The sequence below is a fragment of the Oncorhynchus gorbuscha genome, linkage group LG16, assembly GCF_021184085.1.
Source record: "Oncorhynchus gorbuscha isolate QuinsamMale2020 ecotype Even-year linkage group LG16, OgorEven_v1.0, whole genome shotgun sequence".
In the NCBI taxonomy this organism is placed as follows: Eukaryota; Metazoa; Chordata; class Actinopteri; order Salmoniformes; family Salmonidae; genus Oncorhynchus; species Oncorhynchus gorbuscha.
Genome location: NC_060188.1, coordinates 40949435 through 40970663, shown reverse-complemented (window position 1 = coordinate 40970663; position 21229 = coordinate 40949435). Strand labels below are relative to the sequence as shown.

General features: G+C 39.5%; 2 protein-coding genes across 4 annotated transcripts in view; both read right to left on the bottom strand.

The window, feature by feature from the left end:
* LOC123999991 (AF4/FMR2 family member 4-like) overlaps positions 1-14765 on the bottom strand; it is a 36658-nt gene extending 21893 nt beyond the window's left edge. The window contains exon 1 of one of the 2 annotated variants that reach the window (XM_046306058.1): positions 14504-14765. Coding sequence is in view for 1 of the 2 variants with exons in the window: in XM_046306057.1 (XP_046162013.1) it covers positions 8821-8837 (17 nt within the window). In the remaining variant the exon portion in view is untranslated. Of the gene's footprint in view, positions 1-8820; positions 8999-14503 lie in introns of those variants that run through there. The other variant, XM_046306057.1, reaches the window with a different exon arrangement.
* A 2252-nt stretch (positions 14766-17017) lies between these two features.
* LOC124000009 (zinc finger CCHC domain-containing protein 10-like) lies at positions 17018-20489 on the bottom strand. Of its 2 annotated transcripts, XM_046306082.1 has the most exons (4): positions 20096-20464; positions 18723-18884; positions 18194-18238; positions 17018-17976 (listed from the first exon to the last, which is right to left on the bottom strand). In XM_046306082.1, the coding sequence occupies exons 1-4, from the start codon at positions 20284-20286 to the stop codon at positions 17760-17762; spliced, it is 615 nt and encodes a 204-aa protein (XP_046162038.1). In that variant the 5' UTR covers positions 20287-20464; the 3' UTR covers positions 17018-17759. The 2 variants fall into 2 exon arrangements, with proteins under 2 accessions (XP_046162038.1, XP_046162039.1); XM_046306083.1 differs by lacking the exon at positions 18194-18238 and having other exon boundaries at positions 20096-20489.
* Between the last annotated feature and the right edge of the window lie 740 nt (positions 20490-21229).

The following is a 21229-nucleotide window of genomic DNA, read 5'->3' as shown; positions in this document are numbered from 1 at the left end:
AAATAGTCCTTAGCCAGCCTGGAGGTGTGTTTTGGGTCATTGTCCTGTTTGGAAAACAGATGATCGTCCCACTAAGCACAAACCAGATGGGATGGCGTATCGCTGCAGAATGCTGTGGCAGCCATGCTGGTTAAATGTGCCTTCAATTATAAATAAATCACAGTGTCACCAGCAAAGCACCCCCACACCGTCACCTTCATGCTTCACGGTGGGAACCACACATGCTGAGATCATCCATTCACCTACTCTGTGTCTCACAAAGACACGGTGGTTGAAACCAAAAAATCTCACATTTGGACTCATCAGACCAAAGGACAGATTTCCAGGGGTCTAATGTCTATTGCTTGCGTTTCTTGGCCCAAGCAAGTCTCTTCTTATTATTGGTGTCCTTTAGTAGTGGTTTCTTTGCAGCAATTCAACCATGAAGGCCTGATTCACGCAGTCTCCTCCTGAACAGTTGATGTTGAGATGTGTCTGTTACTTGAACTCTGAAGCATTTATTTGGGCTGCAAGCTGAGGTACATTTCACTAATTAACTTATCCTCTGCAGCAGAGGTAACTCTGGATCTTCCTTTCCTGTGGTGGTCCTCATGAAAGCCATTTTCATCATAGCGCTTGATGGTTTTAGCAACTGCACTTGAAGAAACTTCAAAAGTTATTGAAATTTTCCGGATTGACTGACCTTCATGTCTTAAATAATGGACGGTTGTTTTGTCTTTCCTTATATATGAGTTGTTCTTGCCATAATATGGACATGGTATTTTACCAAATAGGGCTGTCTTCCGTATACCACCCCTACCTTGTCACAACACAACTGATTGTTTCAAAAGCATCAAGGAAAGAAATTCCACAAATTCACTTAAGGCACACCTGTTCATTGAAATGCATTCCAGGTGACTACTTCATGAAGCTGGTTGAGAGAATGCCAAGAGTGTGAAAAGCAGTCAAGGCAAAGGGTGGCTAATTTGAAGAATCTTACATATAAAATATAGATGTTTAACTTATTTGGTTACTACATGATTCCATGTGTGTTATTTCATAGTTGATGTCTTAACTATTATACTACATTATAGTAAAAAATAAAAACCCTGGATTGATTAGGTGTGTCCACACTTTTGACTGGTACCGTGTGTCCTTCTAAACACGAGTTCTATTATTGTGGCTTCAAAAACAAAGCCATTTGCCCTTGTATTCCATCTCTAGTGATTGGCGTCCATGTTGTAGAGTGAACAGTGATTCAGAATAGGTCTAACTACTGTTCACAGTGAACTGTCAACAAGATGATTTTTTTAAACAAAAAACTAGGCCTATGTACTAAGAGGGAAATGTGCTCAATGTCATAAGAGGTCAGGCATCACCTGAAAAGTGGGTTCTATTAATGGAGATCTCCATGAAGTCAAAGGTTTAGTTGGTAGTTCCTCAAAAATAAGCCAGCACTTTGACATACAGGCCTACCCCTCTCTGTTGCTTTTAAGGGTATAACAACAAGTTAAGGAGTGTTGAAAGAGTAAGATTAACCTGGCCTGTCCCCACACCTTCCCTCAAAACACAGGGCACAGCATCTGATTAGACTAGGCTATATAGGGCATATGCTCTGACTGCTCAATACACTATAAGCTACAGGATTGAGTCATCACTGAACGCAGATGGTTTTCTACCTTCCATTAACCAGGAACAGAAAATGCCACAGTCACAACTGGTATGATACGGTCATTTAACGGTTACAACTCCATTTACACCACTCACTCTTATTAACACATTCGACCCCATCACGTGGCCTTTCAGCATACGGTCTGAATAGTGAGAAACAGGAGATTGGCAAATTGTAGGAAAACAAGAAATCCTACCAAAGACCTTCACATAAGGAGTAGACAAACCTAACTAAAATAGTTCAGAAACTGATGGTGAGGGAGGGCTACCATTTGAATTTGTAGATGCAAATGACCCCATTCGGAATGGGCCTTGAGTAAATGTGTGAATGGGCTGTTTAGTCAATACATTTGATCACTCAGCTTTGTTTATGTCCTGGCTCTCTAAACGCTCCCCTCGCCATTAATCATTAATCCATTCTAATCACTGCTGTGTATTATGAGGCAAGTGGAGGCTTAAGGCATCAGCATACTTCAGTTCGACTGGCGGCTAGGTGAACCGAATGAGTGTGCTCGCATACTCCCTTAAAAAGAGCTACGCTTTAAAAATGAGGGGGGCATTTTGAGATGCAGTAGCAAGTATATACTTCCTCAAAATAGTCCAAATTAATTTAAGATCTCAAGAATGACAAGAAATTTTTAATTGCTGAGGAGATCTTAGTCGCACAATTTTACATCTAAGATGTTTGGTGCAGTACTCAATGAAAAACATTGCTTTAAAACGAGTTGTCTCATTTAATGACAACAAAGACTTTATTGAATAATCACTACGATTGACCAATCATTGACGAAGGGCCGTATTATTCTGCTACCAACTTTGGCTTGCCTCAAGAAAAAGATGTGTGCATACGAACAGCCCCAAAAAATCTAAAATAGAAAAATGTCAAAAACAGGTCACAATACATTCTAAGATGTGCAAACTGTTCCAGATGGGAGGCATGCGGACGCCTTCAGAGAAAATTGGAAGAGCATCAACAACAACTCTATTATGAGTGTCAATGGTACCTTTGCATACATACCAGTAGTCAAGTGTTAACAGTAGACTACTACCGAGCCAATATAACAAAGTATGTGAAACTAGAATGAGGCCTAGCAATAACTTTGACTCAACCATGCATAAATTGAAACTGGAACAAGGCACTGTAGCCATAAGCCCAACCAGCTGGCTCTGATCTACATTACTAAAGAAGACAATGCTACCAAACAACTGGGTGATTCTCATGAAACAAGTTAACCACGGCAGTAGAAGTTTAGTTAGAAAGCCATGGTGCATCTGCAACAATCCAGTATCTTTTTGTTGCTACATTATGCCAAAGTGTCGTATTTGAAATAATTTAACATTTCCATCCCCATATTCTCACTACCGAAATGCATCCGGATTATATTCTCGGGTTATTTTATACAATTTATTATACAATTTATACAGATGATGGTTTAGCCCAGTGGGGGGGGGGGGGCAATTTTTTTCCCTCTGCCCCCATTCCACCATTGGGGATCACCCCTGACACCAACCATAAAAGCTGTCAGTGAAGTCAACAACATGATTTTACTGTTTTACATATATTTCCACATTATGACGTTGGAATAGTATTGTGAAAATGATAACACTCTTTTAGTGTAAGAGTGGTTTGCAAAGACAGCCTGAAATGTAGGCCCATTTTCATGGGATGGAGTATTGGCGTTCCATGGTGACATCACTGTGAGGTAAATTAGTTAATAAACCAATAAGAAAGAGCGTTCCAAACCTCTCTGCCAATAACAGCTAGTTTTCCCCTCACCACTTAGACCACTCCCAGACAGGCCTAGCAATATTCTTGCTTGAGATATTGCCCTTTGCGTCAATATCATCTTTTCGCACTATTTTAATTGAAAACAAATCACAGTATGGTACTTAATTGTTACCGAGAATGACTTAATATTGAGAAACAGATGCATTGGACCTTTAAGATTAGGTAAAGTAATAAAAAGTATCTTATTTCCCAAATATTCTAGCCTATGAAAGTGTTGTCCTAAAGTTGTGGCTTTCAAAAATAACAAGAATTAAAAAGTCTATAGCATAAGCCCAGGTATAGGCTATTTTCAATCACAGCTTAATGATAGACAAAACAAACAATATTATTTATTTTCATTTTACATTAGAAGGCTAATAAAAATTAAAAAGTATCCCGTTCTGAAGACGGTAGACTGCTTCTATCTAGCCCATCATGTCACTACGTTAAGACAGCCCGTTCCTAATAAAACTGTCATTGCTCCATGACAGCGAGCCACATAGACACCAACCTGCTCCATGCTGAAGCTCCTCAGCCAGAAAGGAATATTGGAAAAGATTTGCCTGCAACACTTACACTATCATTCGCTATGATTCGTCCAGTTGCATTCGATTTCACACTATAGCCTAAGTGCCGTTTTAGCAGTTTGTTACTTTTTCCACAAAAATGTTTTACAAAAACAATGGTTGGCCAATAGCATCATCTATCAATGTTTTATGGGTAATATTCACGATAAGACAAAGATTGACATCGCTTAACCCTAATACTAGTTGAAGTTCACATTAAAATATATTATTTATTACGTATAAACCATGTAGACATGTTTCTCATCACGTAACACTTTCAAGTTCCTGTAACATCTCCAATATATTTTTTAACAAAGTTATTCAGCCATGCATGATGCATCATCTAGAGGAGTAATCCTTAGATGTCCACAAGTTCATTTCATTACATACATGCCTTCTGAAATCAGGATATTTTTTCTCAAAACACCCCCTTTACCACACTTGACCTTCTCATTACTTCAATGACTAAAAAGCTCAAATTGGGAAAAACCCAGAGAAACATTAATTTACCAACACAGAGGAATGAATGGGCTTTGTAGATGTGGTCAATTGTTTGCTAACTCATAATGGCAGTCTACAGATTGAGAATCACCTGGATGATTGAAAGACAACATGACAATGTCCCCACACAAAAGTGCATGAGTAGTCACCCAATAGTAATCTTCTTGACCCTCAGTGGTTTCCATTTTTATCCACCACTTGTAGGTCTTCCATCCCTGACATCCTTCAACCCTGACCTTATTTTTCTCTCTCTGCATCAACGACTACCTGTCCAGTACAAATGTCTTGGAGTACAGAGGTTTCTAACTGTTCCTAATGTTGGTAAAGCCACCATGGCTAGATGCACAATATGCATAACTGTAGTTTGTGTGTTTTAATCAACTTAAAAATCGGAAGAAAAATAACATTCATGCTCACGTTCATTGAATATTCGGGATCTCAACATATTATCCCCATGCGTTTCAACGCAAACCCGGGCTTAATAGGAGCATACTGGGCTCAATTGGAACAGGGATTTATAGTGAAAAAGAGAATAGAAAAGTCTACTTGTAAAATATTTGGAAACCAATGGTTTAGGGTATATACACTATAGACTACAAGATAGTACTGAAGAACATTGCATTTTGTCATTTACATTCTGTAGAGGGAGTGCTTTTTGTGACACTGTACCCTTTAAGCCCACCTGAGACAGTCAAATTTACAAAAATGGCATGTATAGCAATGCAAGGTTAATTTAACAGTAAAATAAGAATCCATTCAAAAATGTAATCTATGAATGTCTGAAATATATTATCTGGTTATAGTTCACCAAGTTGTTGTTACTGTGAGACTGACATGCAGGCATAACTGCTAGTATGAAAACTCCATATTTTCAATTGGCAAAAAATAGTAATGAAAGCTCATGAAATATGCTATCATGTGCACATATCACCACATTCATCTCTTCATTTTAGATGAAGTTTGAGAAGGTAAAATATCTGGAAAATGTGTAGGGTAGCCTCAACACCAAACATTTCTGCAGCTTTGAAAATTGACCATTAGTGGGCACTTACACATAATTGTCAATAACGTAATACAAAATCTGATTAACAGAAAAAGTTAGATTTTATCTATACTGAACAAAAATAAAATGCAACACCCTGTTTTTCATGTGCCGAAATAAAAATATCCCCCAAAATTTCCTTGTACACAAAAACCTTATTTCTCTTACATTTTGTGCACACATTTGTTCACATCCCTGTTAGTGAGCATTCCTCCTTTGCCAAGGTAATCCATCCACCAGACAGGTGTGGCATATCAAGAAGCTGATTAAACAGCATGATCGTTACAAAGTTGCACCTTGTGCTGGGAACAATAAAAGGACACTAAAATGTGCAGTTTTGTCACACAACACAATGCCACAGATGTCTCAAGTTGAGGGAGCATGCAATGGGCATGCTGACTGCAGGAATGTCCACCAGAGCTGTTGCCCGATAATTCAATGTTCATCTGTACCATAAGCCGCCTCCAACGTCATTTTAGAGAATTTGGCAGTACGTCCAACTGGCCTCACAACCGCAGACCACGTTTAACCCAAGACCTCCAGATCCGGCTTCTTCACCTGCGGGATCGTCACACCAGCGACCCGGACAACTGACGAAACTTTGGGTTTGCACAACCAACATTTCTGCACAAACTGTTAGAAAACACCTCAGGGAAGCTCATATGCATGCTCATCATCCTCACCGGGGTCTTGATACAGTTTGTCATCGTAACCGACTTCAGTCGGCAAATACTCACCTTTGATGACCACTGGCACGCTGGAGAAGTGTGCTCTTCACGGATGAAACCCGAGCAAAGAGCAGACAGCATCTATGGGGTTGTGTGGGCGAGCAGTTTGCTGATGTGAACTTTGTGAACAGAGTGCACCATGGTGGCGGTGGGGTTATGGTATGGGCAGGTATAAGCTACAGACAACGAACAATTTAATTTTCCAATGGCAATTTAAAGGCACAGAGATACCGTGACGAGTCCCATTGTCGTGCCATTCAACTGCCACCATCACCTCATGTTTCAGCATTGATAATGCACGGCTCCATGTCGCAAGGATCTGTACAAAATTCTTGGAAGCTGAAAATATCCCAGTTCTTCCATGGCCTGCATACTCACCAGACATGTCACCCATTGAGCATGTTTGGGAAGCTCTGGATCGACGTGTACGACATCGTGTTCCAGTTCCCACCAATATCCAGCAACTTTGCACCGCTATTGAAGAGGAGTGGGACAATTCCACAGGCCACAATCAAAGGAGATGTGACGCACTGCATGAGGTAAATGGTGATCACAATTGACTTATTTCCTTATATGAACTGTATCTTTGAAATTGTTGCATGTTTCATTTATATTTTTGTTCAGTGTAGTTTTTCATTTGAATCCAAAGATGGAAGTGGGCTTAAAGGGTTTGCTTACCCTATATAGTATTAGTTTTCTGTTTGAAAATTAGCATGGAGCTGCAACTCAGAGTATTTCTTCATCCTATGTAATGTATTCTCATTAATTTTTTTCCCACCGTTTCAGATAAATTAGTCATTGAAGTTATTGGATTAATGTCACATTCTACATTCTGATATTACCATGTTCTGACCACTAGATGGCACTGTTCCTGCTATTAGGGAATTATTTTATGAAGAATCCTCCCCACATTGCTGAAGGGGCAGTTCCCCCAAATTAAATATTGGTTAACAATAGTTTTTTTTAGGTATCATAATAGCAGGAATAACGCCATCGAGTTGTCAGAACCTGTAAATATCAGGATGTAGGATGGGACATAATCCCAAGAACTACAATTACTAGTTTCTCTGAACTGGAAAAGAAAAACGTCATCAAATTCACAGAGAATACCTTACACAAGATAAAGAAACAATACTCAGAGCCGCAGCTCCATACTACTTGACAAACGTACAGAACTGATACTATATACTCAATATTGGTGTGGGATTGGCGTGGGATTGGCGTGGGGTTAGGGTGGCTTTTGACCACTTCTTTGGATTCCTCATGCCTTACTCATTTTAAGAAAAAAAGTTTGGTCCAAATCGGATGGAAGATTGCACCTAAAAACTATTTTGGTGTTTGTTTCAACAAATACCAAAAGATAGTTTTTGGGAGGAATTTTCCAATAAGTACACTTTTGACTTAAATGCATTCACATAATTACAGTACTTATACTAAAATAAGGGGTATTTTGGGATTAACTAACGACAGTTTGATGCATTTGGTTACTGAATCTCTAATAGAGCTTAGTACAGTTTTTTAACAGGTCCTAATCTTAGTGATCCAAGAGGAATTATGGCAAGTGATCCAAGATACATTTTTTGGTCTAGCTCCAGTTGTGAGAATCACCCAACTATGAAATATAAAACACCATACCTGCCCAATTGTGTTTTATCTTGAAATGGTCACTTTTACTCACATTTTAGCACTGGTACAATGATAAACTGTACTACCAAACAAATTTGGAGAAAATAATGGTCGTGGGCAAGGCTACCAGTCAAGCAATGTGTTTTCATACCAACCTTAGTACCTAACTGTGCAAATAGAGATCGCCAGCTTGTAGTCCTAATTTTTTTTTAGATTAATTACCTCAAGTTCATTCAGCCATTCCTATGGAGGAAATTGGGTTTTGGTATAAGCACCAAAAATAAGGTCTGAGGTTAACACAGGTTTAGGAGATCTTATACGTTTTCTGCTATAAGATAACAGTCAGTTAACATAACCTCTATGAACTATGAAGCCTTTCTGTGCTTGTTTTGATTACATAAATGCTTCAAAGTTATTTTTAAAAAATGACTTGAGCTGATGAAGATCATCTCAGAACAAAACATATAACATCTCCTAAGCCTGTCATTACCACAGAGATTTTTTTCTGTGTTTATCCCAAAAAACATGAATTTCCCCAAAGGCTCTGGCCGACGAGCCATGGGGGAGTTAGTGCTTACAAAAATCCGCCATTACTATTGCTCTCTATTACTAAAGAGTGCAAAGTCTGAGTCTAGGGAGTTGAAATGTTAACTGGGGGGAAGGGGGGGGGGCATACTGAACTGGTAATTAAGGCTTCATGACCTCACTTCAGATAGACTAAGAAAAGAATGAAGAGGTAGATAAGTGTCTGAACACCATGAAAGTAGGACCTTGCTTCTTTGAGAAAAATACATTTCCACACCTCCATCATAACCCTAACTATCACAATTTGTTAATGAAGTTGTGACAGTCTGACTAGTACAACAGTTAGGCTAACGCTATTCACAGGAAATGTAGCCAGAACACCAACAAGAGAAACCAAGTAGTTGTGTTGCTTACCCTGACAGAGAGGCCATGGCCCAAAGCACTTAAACATTGGAAATGAGATTCAGTGAAACTCCATGGGGTTCAGAAGTGTTGTCATACTCTGCCGGCCTGCTCTCTGGTAGTACTCCTTTAATGATGACAGGCGTTGTCAAAACTGGGTTTCTTGATCTACAGCATCGACATTATAGTATTTCCTTGGAGTAGAGATACATTTGACTCAGGGAGGGGAGGTTACTGTTCCCTCACGGAAGATACCACCCTGCTGAACAGCGGGTGTGCTAAAGGCAGGGGACAATAGGTGAAGTTGAGAGGAGGCTCTGTGTGTGTGATGGGGGGTTGCACGCATGAGTGCACAATGTGCCGTACACTCTCAGAGGTGTTTGAGATATTATAATTGGAACAAACCGTTGTACTGCCGCAAGGCAAAATAGTACTGACAGGAGCTTAAGAATCTTTGGAACAGTGGTAATTAGGACATAATTTTCAAAGTGAACAAGAGACATTCTATCACTGTGCTAGGTCAAGTTCCCTTTACATCACAAAGCCTTCTCTAAACAAATTAATCTAAACAAGATCAGTACAGTAAAAAGACAATAAAAGGAATATGAATAGAAGGAATATGAGTAGGCAGGAGAAAAACAGGCCTGGGCCTAAAATAATGGAACAATAAACTTGATGTCTCACACTTTAGAGAAGAAAAATAAGGAAAAGGTGTCTACAATAAAAAGAACAGCAACCTCTTCCGGAAAATGGAATAGTCCACCTAGTTCCATAAAAGGAGATGTTATTTTATGCCACTGAGCCTCTCCTCCTTGTGATGTCATGAGCCACTCTGAGGATGCCAGAGCCAACCAGAGCCTGTCTCCCCGTCAACAACCTCCCTCCCCCACTATGCCCTGGAGCACTGGGTAAACTAGCAGCAATTTCTTTAAAGGGACAGCTCCTGTTTTCTACTTGAGATGGAAACAGGGGAAGCCCTACTCAAGTCACTAAAGGCATTTCCCAGACAGATATTTTTCATCGGCAATATGATGACAGCCTATTGCCCAGAAGTGGTATAGCCCAACTATTTGAATGGCTGTGGCAGAAACCAAAACCTAACTAAATAGCTGAATTGAACACCATTGGATGAGTAGTCTACCATACAAGATTCAAAGAATTGTCAATAGAGCAGTAAGCTAATTGAATGCAATGAGAGTTTAGGCCTACACATAGTCCACTTTAGCCTGATCCCAGATCTGTTTGTGCTCTTGCCAACTCTATTGCTCATCGTCAAGTCAAGGCCCAATAAAAATAAAATTCCTGGAACAGCATTTTGTTAGTGACGTTAGTGATGACAACAGCTGTGAGCAGCAGGATGTGTGCCAATCTCCATATGGAAACACTAGCCCTAAATGGACTTTTATGACATGAGCAAATCCATTAAGACAGCTTGGGAAATATTATTTCAGATGCTTTAAATATATGAAAATTAAAGGTGGACCGTCAGGAGTTTGGGGAGTCAGTTGGCCTTTACATTCAGGGAATAAAATTAGGCCTAGTCTATATCAAATAACAGTTAGGGAAACAAAAGTAAGGTAACTTTTTAACCCTTCAAATAACCCCTTGCCTATGTGTCACATGGTCAAGCTCCTTCTCACTAACATAATGATAAAGGCTAGCCTAGTTCAGTCAAATATGCATAATGCAGTCTCAATTTAGCTGTAACTTCCTAGCATTAAATCATAATAGTAATTTGTTTTAGTATTAGACCTAAGGCAAGGATAAGTTAGGATAATGTACCCATTTTCTCTTTAAAATATGTTTTGAAGAAACGACAGGCTTAACACCAAACATGTTAATTGGATGAACAAACTAAGCAGGAGTCTTTACAAAACCTGTGTTTTATTGTTTAGGGAAATGACAAGAACCAACAGCTCAAACAAGCCTTATCTAGCCAGAGACAACATGGAAATTCCTGTATTATTCAGAAGGCGGTTTCCCTGTTCCATCAGACATAGACTCCATACTGACCAACCAGTTGAAGAGGCTATATTTGGAACACTTGCATATCTGTTGGACTTGAACTACAAATAGAAACCTAAATAAGGCTCACCAAGCCTAGTACTGTACCTCTATGGTATTTAGACAACATTAAAACAGACATTTTCACTCCTCTGCCAGCCTATGAACATCTAATTTATTGTTTTGCCAAATAAAAACAACAGGACAGTGTGACATTAGAACAAGGTTGTAGGCCACCTAGGCTATATGATGTAAGCCAGGGCTCTCCAACCTTGTTCCTGGCGAGCTACCGTCATGTAGGTTCACTCCAACCCCAATCTGGCACACCTGATTCTAATAACTAGCTGGTTGATAAAAACAGAACCAGGTTAGTTTCAACTGGGTTTGAAGCGAAAATCTAGAGGACAGCTCTCCGGGAAGAGGGTTAGAGACACGTGTTGTTGAAGGCTATGCGTTCAATAAAATAGCCTGCATGATATGCTGCCATACAAGATAATTGTATCCAGAGTCAAAAAAGGAACAAAGGTTGCAACAGGGGCTGGTGCGCAGCATATTTTTTTGCTTTGACCCAAGAGCCCTGAGGAAGCAACTGATGGCTTATTAGTTTCAACAAGAGCTTTCCATAGGCGATGTAAGGGCCTTAAACTACCCTCCTATGACTACAGTATGCGGTATAAAACCAATTGACCAGGCTTGATTGTGTTAGCGAAATAAATACGAACACTTACAGAGATCTAGTCTGACTAAAAATAAACCGTGTACACAGCAGTGCATCCAGGTGCTGGTTTTGGCAGGAACAACTAGTATTCAAAAACAAGTGTTTAACTACTAGTCTAGTTGGACTGCTTTAGAGACGGGGGTTTCATCAATCCTTGTTTGCAATAGCTTATTTCCCACCTGAAACCCACCATTTACAGCATTGTTAAAAATACATTTAAAAAAGGCTACATTTATGGTAGACTAGTTTTTGCCATCTTGGATGAATAAAATTGTCCACCGCATTGTCTTGCAAGATGCAAATAAACACATTTAGGCTACATTCATTGCTTGTACATTTGTAAAAACAAAAACTGTACCAAGATTGCATAATCCTTGCATCACCACCAGCTGAAACAATAGCCTAAATATTTCTGTCATAACTCGGCTGTAAAACCACATTTTTGAGCAGTTGAACCTTGAGCAGTTGGCCTTGGAGGAAACAGTTCGGCTAGCTGAAGCCATAGAGCAACCTAAACAGGAAGTTGGGAAGACTTCACACAGAAGCATATGTCTATACTGTAGCACTTATTATGCTTGCCAACAGAGGCCATGCCTCAGAGAAATTGGTAATTATGTAGCAACTATGTAGACTTGAGCTGCCCTTTCCTCACTGTAGCACCTAAAATGGAGTCCTAGACCCAGCAAGTCAACTGTGGATGGAGAAAAATACAACTATTTAGCTCTGTTTAGTATTTATTTATTTATTTATTTAAAAAAAAAGGGACATAAGGGAATTTACGGGAATGTATAACATGCTTATTGTTACAGTAGTGCTCATGTAAAGGGCACCAACTTAACACTATCAAAAAAAATATTACGAGGGCTACCTACACTGAACAAAAAGAAAAACAACATGTAAAGTGTTGTTCCCATGTTTCATGAACTGAAATAAAAGCCAGAATTTTTCCATATGCACAAAAATATTAGATGTTAGAGAGCATTTCTTCTTTGACAAGATAATCTACTCAATTGACCGGTGTGGTATATCAAGAAGCTGAATAAACAGAATGGTCATAACACAGGTGCACCTTGTGCTGGGGACAATAAAATATCACTCTAAAATGTGCAGTTGTGTCACTCAACACTATGCCATAGATGTCTCAAGTTGACAGCATGCAATTGGCATGCTGACTGCAGGACTGTCCAACAGAGCTGATGCCAGAGAATTTAATGTTCTGATGAGTTTTTTAAAAATTATTCTGTAATAAAGCCCTTTTGTGGGTAAAAACCTCATTCTGAGTGGGTGGGCCCCTGCCCGGTGATGTGAAATCCATAGATTAGGGCCTCATTTATTTCAAATTAACTGATTTCCTTCTATGAAATGTAACTCAGTCAAATCTGAAATTGTGAAGGTAATATTTTTGTTCAAAGGTGAATGGTAAAGGCAAATAAGTAATCAACATTTTAAAATAAATAGATTTGGTAGACAGTTTCATTAGTTTGACCACCCCACAGTTCAATGAAGAGGAAGTGTAAATTCTAAGTCTAGTAGCTAGAAAGGCATCTTGGTGGTATAATTTAAGATAATTTCCAGAAATTTCACAGTTTAGCATGGAGCTGAGAGATTTGAGGGTTTCAAAATATCCTGCAATTCTATGTACCTTTCCATGGCTAGTACTGTATTTCTCTGCTCAAACATAAAAATGGCATGTGTTCTGAACGCCCGGTTTTCGGAATTTTCTATTTTCCCGGACTGTCTAGCTTTTATTTGATTGTTAGTTCTCAAAAATGGGATTATTAAAAAAAATATATATATCAATATCTTTCTGTTTGCTTTTCATCTGGTTTTGGTCGTTTAAGTTGACAAATTGTTCTTCCATGCTGTTATCATGTGTTGCTGCCATGCCATGTTGTTTTAGGTCTCTCGTTGTGATGCGTGTTTTGTCCTATATTTTTAATCCCAGCCCCGCAGAAGGCCTTTTGGTAGGCCGTCATTGTAAATAAGAATTTGTTCTTAACTGACTTGCCTAGTCAAATAAGTGTTCATTAAAATAAAACAAGACAGATGACCCGCCTAAGAACACAGATTATTTTTTTTAAATGTCCAATGGCTAATTTCCTCCATATTAAAAGGGATAGTTAGAGTGACAATGAACCCCTTTATCTAATTCCCCAGTCGAATGAACAGGAACAGAAAGTATGCACACTGTTCCCGAAGACTTCCAGTCATTGCGCTAACGCTAGTTAGCATTCGCTCGTGAAACTACCAACAACTTTCTTCATACTGGGCACAGCAACACAAAAATGATATCCACGAAGGTATAGAATAAGTATTAAAATACGTTTCACCCCCCCAAAAAAAAGAAATATTCAGGGACCCACTGTAGTACCTCCGCGGACCCCAGTTTGAAAACCCCTGTAGTAAACAGTCCTCCAATTATTTTTAAGACGCTAGCTAGCTTGCTACAGGACCCATCCATTTCGGATACATTACTGTCAATCTTGTTTTTTTTTTTTTTTTTTTACATGTTCTAAGACTTCCAAATAAGCACCTGTGATTGTGTTCAGTATGACTAGAGATTTTGGCAGATGTCTGAGACTACTCATGATCCAGGTAGCCAGCTATTTAGCCACCCAAGCGTCCATGCTAACTGACCTATCAGCTAACTTTTCCACTAAGCCAAGGTCGGCAAACGACTTAATTCTGTCAACTAACGTTAATTTAATAGCAAATTGTCGACGGTACGGAAACTTTCAATGGGGTGTCACCATGGATAGCTAGCTAGTTAGGCAATGCTAGCTAACGTACAATGTTAACTAGTTATTCCGTTGCCAACTCGTCTACCACTTGCTCGATATTACTGGCCATCTATCTTTATTAAACACGCAATAAATAGCTAAATTACAATGCACAGGAATTGTTACCATAACCGCTAACTGGTAGCTACATAACAATAAAGATTTTAGTTAACATTTTGTTTAAGACACTTACCTCTTCTCTTCTTTTTAGGCCCAAACCATTCTAGCTATTGGAAAGCCCTTTCTCTTTGTCTTTTCCACTTTCCAGTTTTAAAAAAAATGGACCCGACAAAAATGTTACAATAATAGTTAAAATACTTCAAACATGAAAAGACTACATCCTCTCTATCAAGTATAGCTGTAACAGCAGAAAACTATTCGTCATTATTTTCTCTATCCATTTTTACAACAAGGCTAGCTAGGCAGAGATGAGTGGATGCATGCAAGAAAGCAGCTGTGATGACTTCGGTTCCCTAAACTTGATCACGTGATCACGGCGTATTCGTAAGGTTCCGATCATGAATCCTACAGTATCTTGGAAAGTAATATTTTGTTGTGTATTTAAATACAGAAATTAGACATTTTGCAATAGTTGTTAAAGTGAACTTATTCTGAATGCATTCAAGGAATTTCATAATTTGACCCAGGTCAAACTTCATTATGTTGAAGCCTGTTTTTCCTGACCTTTTGGCCCCCCCACTGCTGATAAATTGACTTGAATGGGGACTCGGGTTCTATTCCTATTAATTTAATCCTCTCCAATAGGCAGAATCCAGATAGAAAACCTTTGGAAAACTGGGCCCGGGATGGCATGATCAGGACTCAAACACAGGACATGGATTAAGTAGCTTTGCCCAGGTCCCTGCCACCGACACCTTATAGCACTGTAGCCATTTTATTGAGGTCCGAAAGTATTCAGACCCAATGACTTTTTCCACATTGTTATATTAGTTCCCCCCCTCATCAATCTATACACAATACCCCATAATCACAAATACATTTATAAAATAAATAAAACAGGTTTTTAGAATAATACTTTTTAAAGAACAAAACATTTACCTAAGTATTCAGACCCTTTACTCAGTACTTTGTTGAATTCCCTTTGACAGCAATTACAGCCTCGAGTCTTCTTGGGTATGATGCTACAAGCTTGGCACACCTGTATTTGAGGAGTTTCTCCCTGTTCTCTACAGATCCTCTCCATCTCTCCAGAGATGTTCTATCTGGTTCAAGTCCAGGCTCTGGCTGGGCCACTCAAAGACATTGAGATTTTCCCCAAAGCCACTCCTAAATTGTCTTGGCTGTGTGCTTATGGTCGTTGTCCTGTTGGAAGGTGAACCGTCACCCCAGTCTGAGGTCCTGAGCAGGTTTTCATCAAGGATCTCTCTGTACTTTGCTCTGTTCATCTTTCCCTCGAGCCGGACTAGTCTCTCAGTCCCTGCTGCTGAAAAATTTCCCCACAGCATGCTGCCACCACCATGCTTCACCGTAAGGAATGTGCCAGGTTTCCTCCAGAGGTGATGCTTGGCATTCAGGCCAAAGAGTTCAATCTTGTTTCCTTTAGGTGCTTTGGAAAACTCCAAGCGGGCAGTCATGTGCTTTTTACTGTTGAGTGCCTTCCATCTGGCCATTCTACCAAAAGGGCCTGATTGGTGGAGTGTTGCAGAGATGGTTGTCCTTCTGGAAGTTTCTCCCATCGCCACACCGGATCTCTGTCAGAGACCGTCGGGTTCTTAGTCACCTCCCTGACCAAGGCCTTTCTCCCCCAATTGCTCAGTTTGGCCAGGCGGCCAGCTCTAGGAAGTCTTGGTGGTTCCAAAATTCTTCCATTTAAGAATAAGGGAGGTAATGTTTTCTTTGGGACCATCATTCTGCAGAATTGCTTTGGCACACTTCCCCAGATCTGTGCCTCGATGCAATCCTGTCTCTGAGCTCTACAGACAAGTCTAGGACCAAAAAGCTCCATAACAGCTTTTAGTTTATTTGGTAAATATTTCCTTAACTATTCTTGAACTGCACTGTTGGTTAAGGGCTTGTAAGTAAGCATTTCACGGTAATGTCTACACTTGTTGTATTCGGCGCATGTGCCAAATAAAGTTTGATTTTACTTGCTTTGACCTCATGACTTGGTTTTTGCTCTGACATGCACTGTCAACTGTGGGAACTTATATAGACAGGTGTGTGCCTTTCCAAATCATGTCCAATCAATTGAGTTTACCACAGGTGGAGTCCAATTAAGTTGTGAAACAGCTCAAGGATGATCAATGGAAACAGGATGCACCTGAGCTCAATTTTGTAATTATGGATTATTGTGTGTAGATTGATGAGGAAAAACAATGATTACATTAATTTTAGAATAAGGCAGTAACGTAACAAAATGTGGAGAAAGTAAAAGGGTTCAAATACTTTCTGAATGCGCTGTATTGTAGCGAATATGGCTTCAACTGGGACTTGAACTCAGGCCCATCGACTATCAACCCAACACCTTAGTAGTTACGCCAAGAGATCCATTCTCTACCCTCCCGTTGGGAATCACACCCCTAAAACACTTCTCTCTTAAGTACAACGCCCAGGCACACCTTTGATGGCCTCACAGTAGTTCCACCCCACTTGACACCAACGCATACAATTTGCTACACTTTGCTATAATGGTTGACTTTGTTCCATCTGGACAGAAAGAAAATACAAAAAAACACCAACAGGTAAATACACTTGCAACTGACTTTTTATTTAAATTATTCAATGCTGTGACACTAGGTAAAAAAAAAAAGTTTAAAGCATGACCAACTTACGGGTGGCAGGCATACATTGGCATGATCACAATTAGGCTGTGCCTAACAAAAGAGACCATACAAATGTCCTTAAAATGGGAAGTTGAAATGACTTAAATGTAAATGTAAATGTCAACAACATATCAAAAGGATGCCAAAATCAATAACACACTTCACAAAACAACCAAAGCCAAGCTTTACTGGGCTGGTAATGTTTCTGGAATCGTACTAGAAAGAATATGAAAAGGAAAATGAATGAGTAAATGTGTCTACAGCTGCTGCAGCAGCCCCCACCCCCCCCCAAAAAAGTATTTGTTACATATCTTTCAGTAGCAAAAGTCATAACAGTAGATACATAGCTGTACATGTATGGAGTCACTCAAAAACATTAGAAAGTAAGGAACTACAACATGTAAGAAGCACATACATTTCTCAATTTTAATCTAGATAAATTTCCTAACTTGTTTTGAGACCAAGTTGAGATATGACCACACCTTTCCACTGACTTTACAGGGGGGTTAATGCAGGGGAGAGAACACATTCTGACAAATGCTGAATACCTCACTGCTTGTTGATTACAATTTACACCATATCATTTTTAAGACAGCTCCTTAACAGCTAAAGGGTCCGAGTTTAGCTCAGGTTAATGCCATGGTGGAACACAATACAGCTCAGCCTTCATTTCTTCTTCTTTTTCTTCTTGGGAGGACCTTGATCCGAGTCGCTACCTTCAGATGAATCGGAACCCGAGCTGCTTGAGCTGCTAGAGGAAGAGGAGCTAGAACTGTCATCACTGTCATCCGACGAAGAGCTTGAGGAATCACTACTGTCAGACGATGAGTCACTGGAAGAGCTGTCAGAATCACTGCTGCTACTACCACTTGAATCCTTTGACCTGAAAGCAAATAACACAACATACAAAACCATTGCATAAGCAGAATAGTGAGTACATTGCAGAAGGCATAGTGCAGGCAATGTCAGGCACAGCCTAGATCTCTATTGCATATAATAATAAAAATTACTTCGCTCTACCCATTTAAGTTATATCTGCAACCATCAATGTTAGAACCATTTTATGTGGTTAGAGCTGAAAAGTAACCTGTGACAGTTACCTTTTCTTCTTAATTTTTTTCTCACTGGAGTCCTCCTTTCCTGGTCTGAATACAGATGAAAATAGTAACATGTCATGGCTGAGAAAATTCCAAAGATTATTCAAAACCAACCAGGGGAAATTAAAAGTGAAAAGGAACTTTACAGTGGATATGGCCTCCCATTGACAAGTTCTACTGTAACACCTCTTGATGGCAGTGCTAGACAATTATGAGGTTGGATTACAGTGCTAGCCTCAAATTCCAAACCGATTACCACTGTATCCATGCAGCGAACCATTCCTGTATGCTTCTGAGAACAGGGTGGCTCACGAGGCTATTGCAGTACATGGTACCCCCCCCCCCCCAGCAACATCATCATCCTCCTCCTCCTCCTCCTCCTCCGCACCTCCCTCTATTGGTCACGAGTCCCAGGTGACTCTCCAGTGTTTAAAACATCTTCAGAACAACAACAAAAAGTTACCCACTGTCAAGCTGACTTTGCTGTACAGCTCTCATCCAAAACAAATTAAATACATCATGGTTGACCTACCCTGTGGTATTGACCTGTTTATTTTCATTTTCTTTCAGTTTCTTTTTCATTTCTGTTGTTCTTGATGGCCTGTGAAGGTATTTTCGTTTACCAATGCACTCATATGTCCAGTGTCCAAACTCCAAACATTTCTGACACCGAACATGTTGTTTATTTGCCTCCCTGTATGAAAATCAAATTTCGTACAGTTTAGCAGATGTTGTACCAGGTGCGGCGAATTGCTTTTTTACTCACTCCTAACAATGCAGTAAAATGTCAAACAGTACACACGAATCAAACAATTTAAATATGAACTCAAGAAATGTCCGAAAGAATCCAATTTAAAAACCAAAACCAAATAGCACTGTAACAGTAATCTAAATTCAATCTATATGTTTTACACCGGATGAATTTACACAAGATATACTAAGAATGGTCTGTACCAACAGTAGATTTATTAGTGAGCTATGTCAAGAATCCAGTGTATAAATATGTGCGCACAAACGGTGTAACTAAAATGCAATGTAAAGTAGTAGAAATGTTAGAAAGAGCCATGTTGAGTATACATTATTTAAATACACAGTACAGAACCCCATGGCAAAATGGATAGAATTGCAGGAAATGTTAGTGCCACTGAATTAATTTAAAATATTGATGGGAGACTCTTACGGAGTGTAAATGTTTTTTAGGCTGGATCATTTTGTTGTACGTTTTAAATCTGTAAATGTATTGATTGTTGCCACTTTCTTGGCCAGGTCTCCCTTGAAAAAGATTGTGTCTCAATGGGCTTTTCCTGGTTAAATACATCGTGTGTGTGTATGTGTGTGTGGGGGGGGGGCATTGACATGAGTATATAATTATCAATACTGGAATAGCTGGATAATGCCAGCTGTTTCTTGGGCAAATGGTTACCGTGGTCTATTAAGTGCACATGATACTTTTTCGGAATAGAGTAACCTCCCTGACTGGATCTGAGTGTCTACGGCCTGTTAAGAAATATTGAGACCAATGTAGCACTAGTAGTTGCTGGCTAAAGAACTGTGCCTGTTCCCCAGACACCGTGTTGCACTTCAGTAGTAACGTAAAGTTAGCTAGCGCTAGCTAACTTATGTGGGGGCTATGAAACATGCAGACAGGAGGGAATGCATGCTTGTTAGACCAATGTATACTATATGAAGTGTAACTATTTTGTTAACATGGTACATCATTATTGCCTATATAATCTCAAACAAATGAAAAAAAATGTTGTAGCCAAGTTAGCTAGATAGCGTTAAGTCAGGCAAGTATTATTAGCTCGCTATTCGAAACTCAGTCTTAACATGGCGATCTCTAAATACTCTGAATCGAGTAAGTATACCAAAACACCTTAGCATGTTAGCAATAACCAAACTTACGCTTGTCGACGAGCAATAACTCTGTGCATGGGCGTCGCCATATTGCAATTTATCCAAAGATAACTAACCCAAGACAAACCACAGCCTGTCGTTTCCAATGGGAACAAATGAATCATAGTGGGCAGAACAGGCAAGTTTGAAGGGCAGAGGCAAGCACGAGCTAGTGAGATCCTATTGGCGCGCTCTAGCATGTATTTGCATATTTCCAGTAGCGAACGCCTATTCTGTGAAGTACGCGTGTGCAATAACTCAATTCGACCTTGCGCTCCAAAACAACGCAACTTTGGTAAAGGGTAATGTCTACAAAACTTAGTCCACCCTGGTCGTAACACGATTATAGTTTTGGGAAAAGAACACTGTATTGAGATAATTGTTTCATCAATGAGAAAATGAGAAGAATGTCGACCAAAATCCATCTCGCTCTTTCTTCTCCCATTGGGCTTCCTTTTATCACCATATTTGTCGGTGAGTGGAAATGCCAACCGGATGCTTCAGATTTATACATCCGGCAAAAATCTGCCTCATTGTTATATCAGCGGTTGAGCTACTTCATTTTCTTCAGTGGGGTTTAACAGTGGTTGGCATCCAATATTAACGTTGCATTACCGCCACCAACAGGACTGGAGTATAAATCATTATACTTTTTGATGCAAAAAGAGGAAAAGCAAAACAAAAATATACCTTTTCATCTAATCCTACTACTGCCATCACAAACCCACCACCCCATTATACTATTTGACCCCATCTAATCTTACACCAGGCCATTGGCCTGGGAGGATGTAGCCCAATATTGGATTAAAGAAGCCTAACCTTACTCATTAGTACAAGGACCTTAAATGTTCTGTTCAAAGGGTGAATTTGCTCAGGAAGCAAAAACAGCCAAATAATACATCTAAACGTGAATTTATTCTCAATTGCGGTACGGTTCTAAAATCCCTCAACTTTCATATCACATAAAAAAGTATCATATTCCTCTACTTTCATATCACAAGGCAGTTAACCCACTGTTCCTAGGTCGTCATTGAAAATAAGAATGTGTTCTTAACGCACTTGCCTAGTTAAATAAATATCAAATATTATTTTTTTTTGAAACACCAAAATAACTTCACAAATGCTAAATTCACACTTACTGTA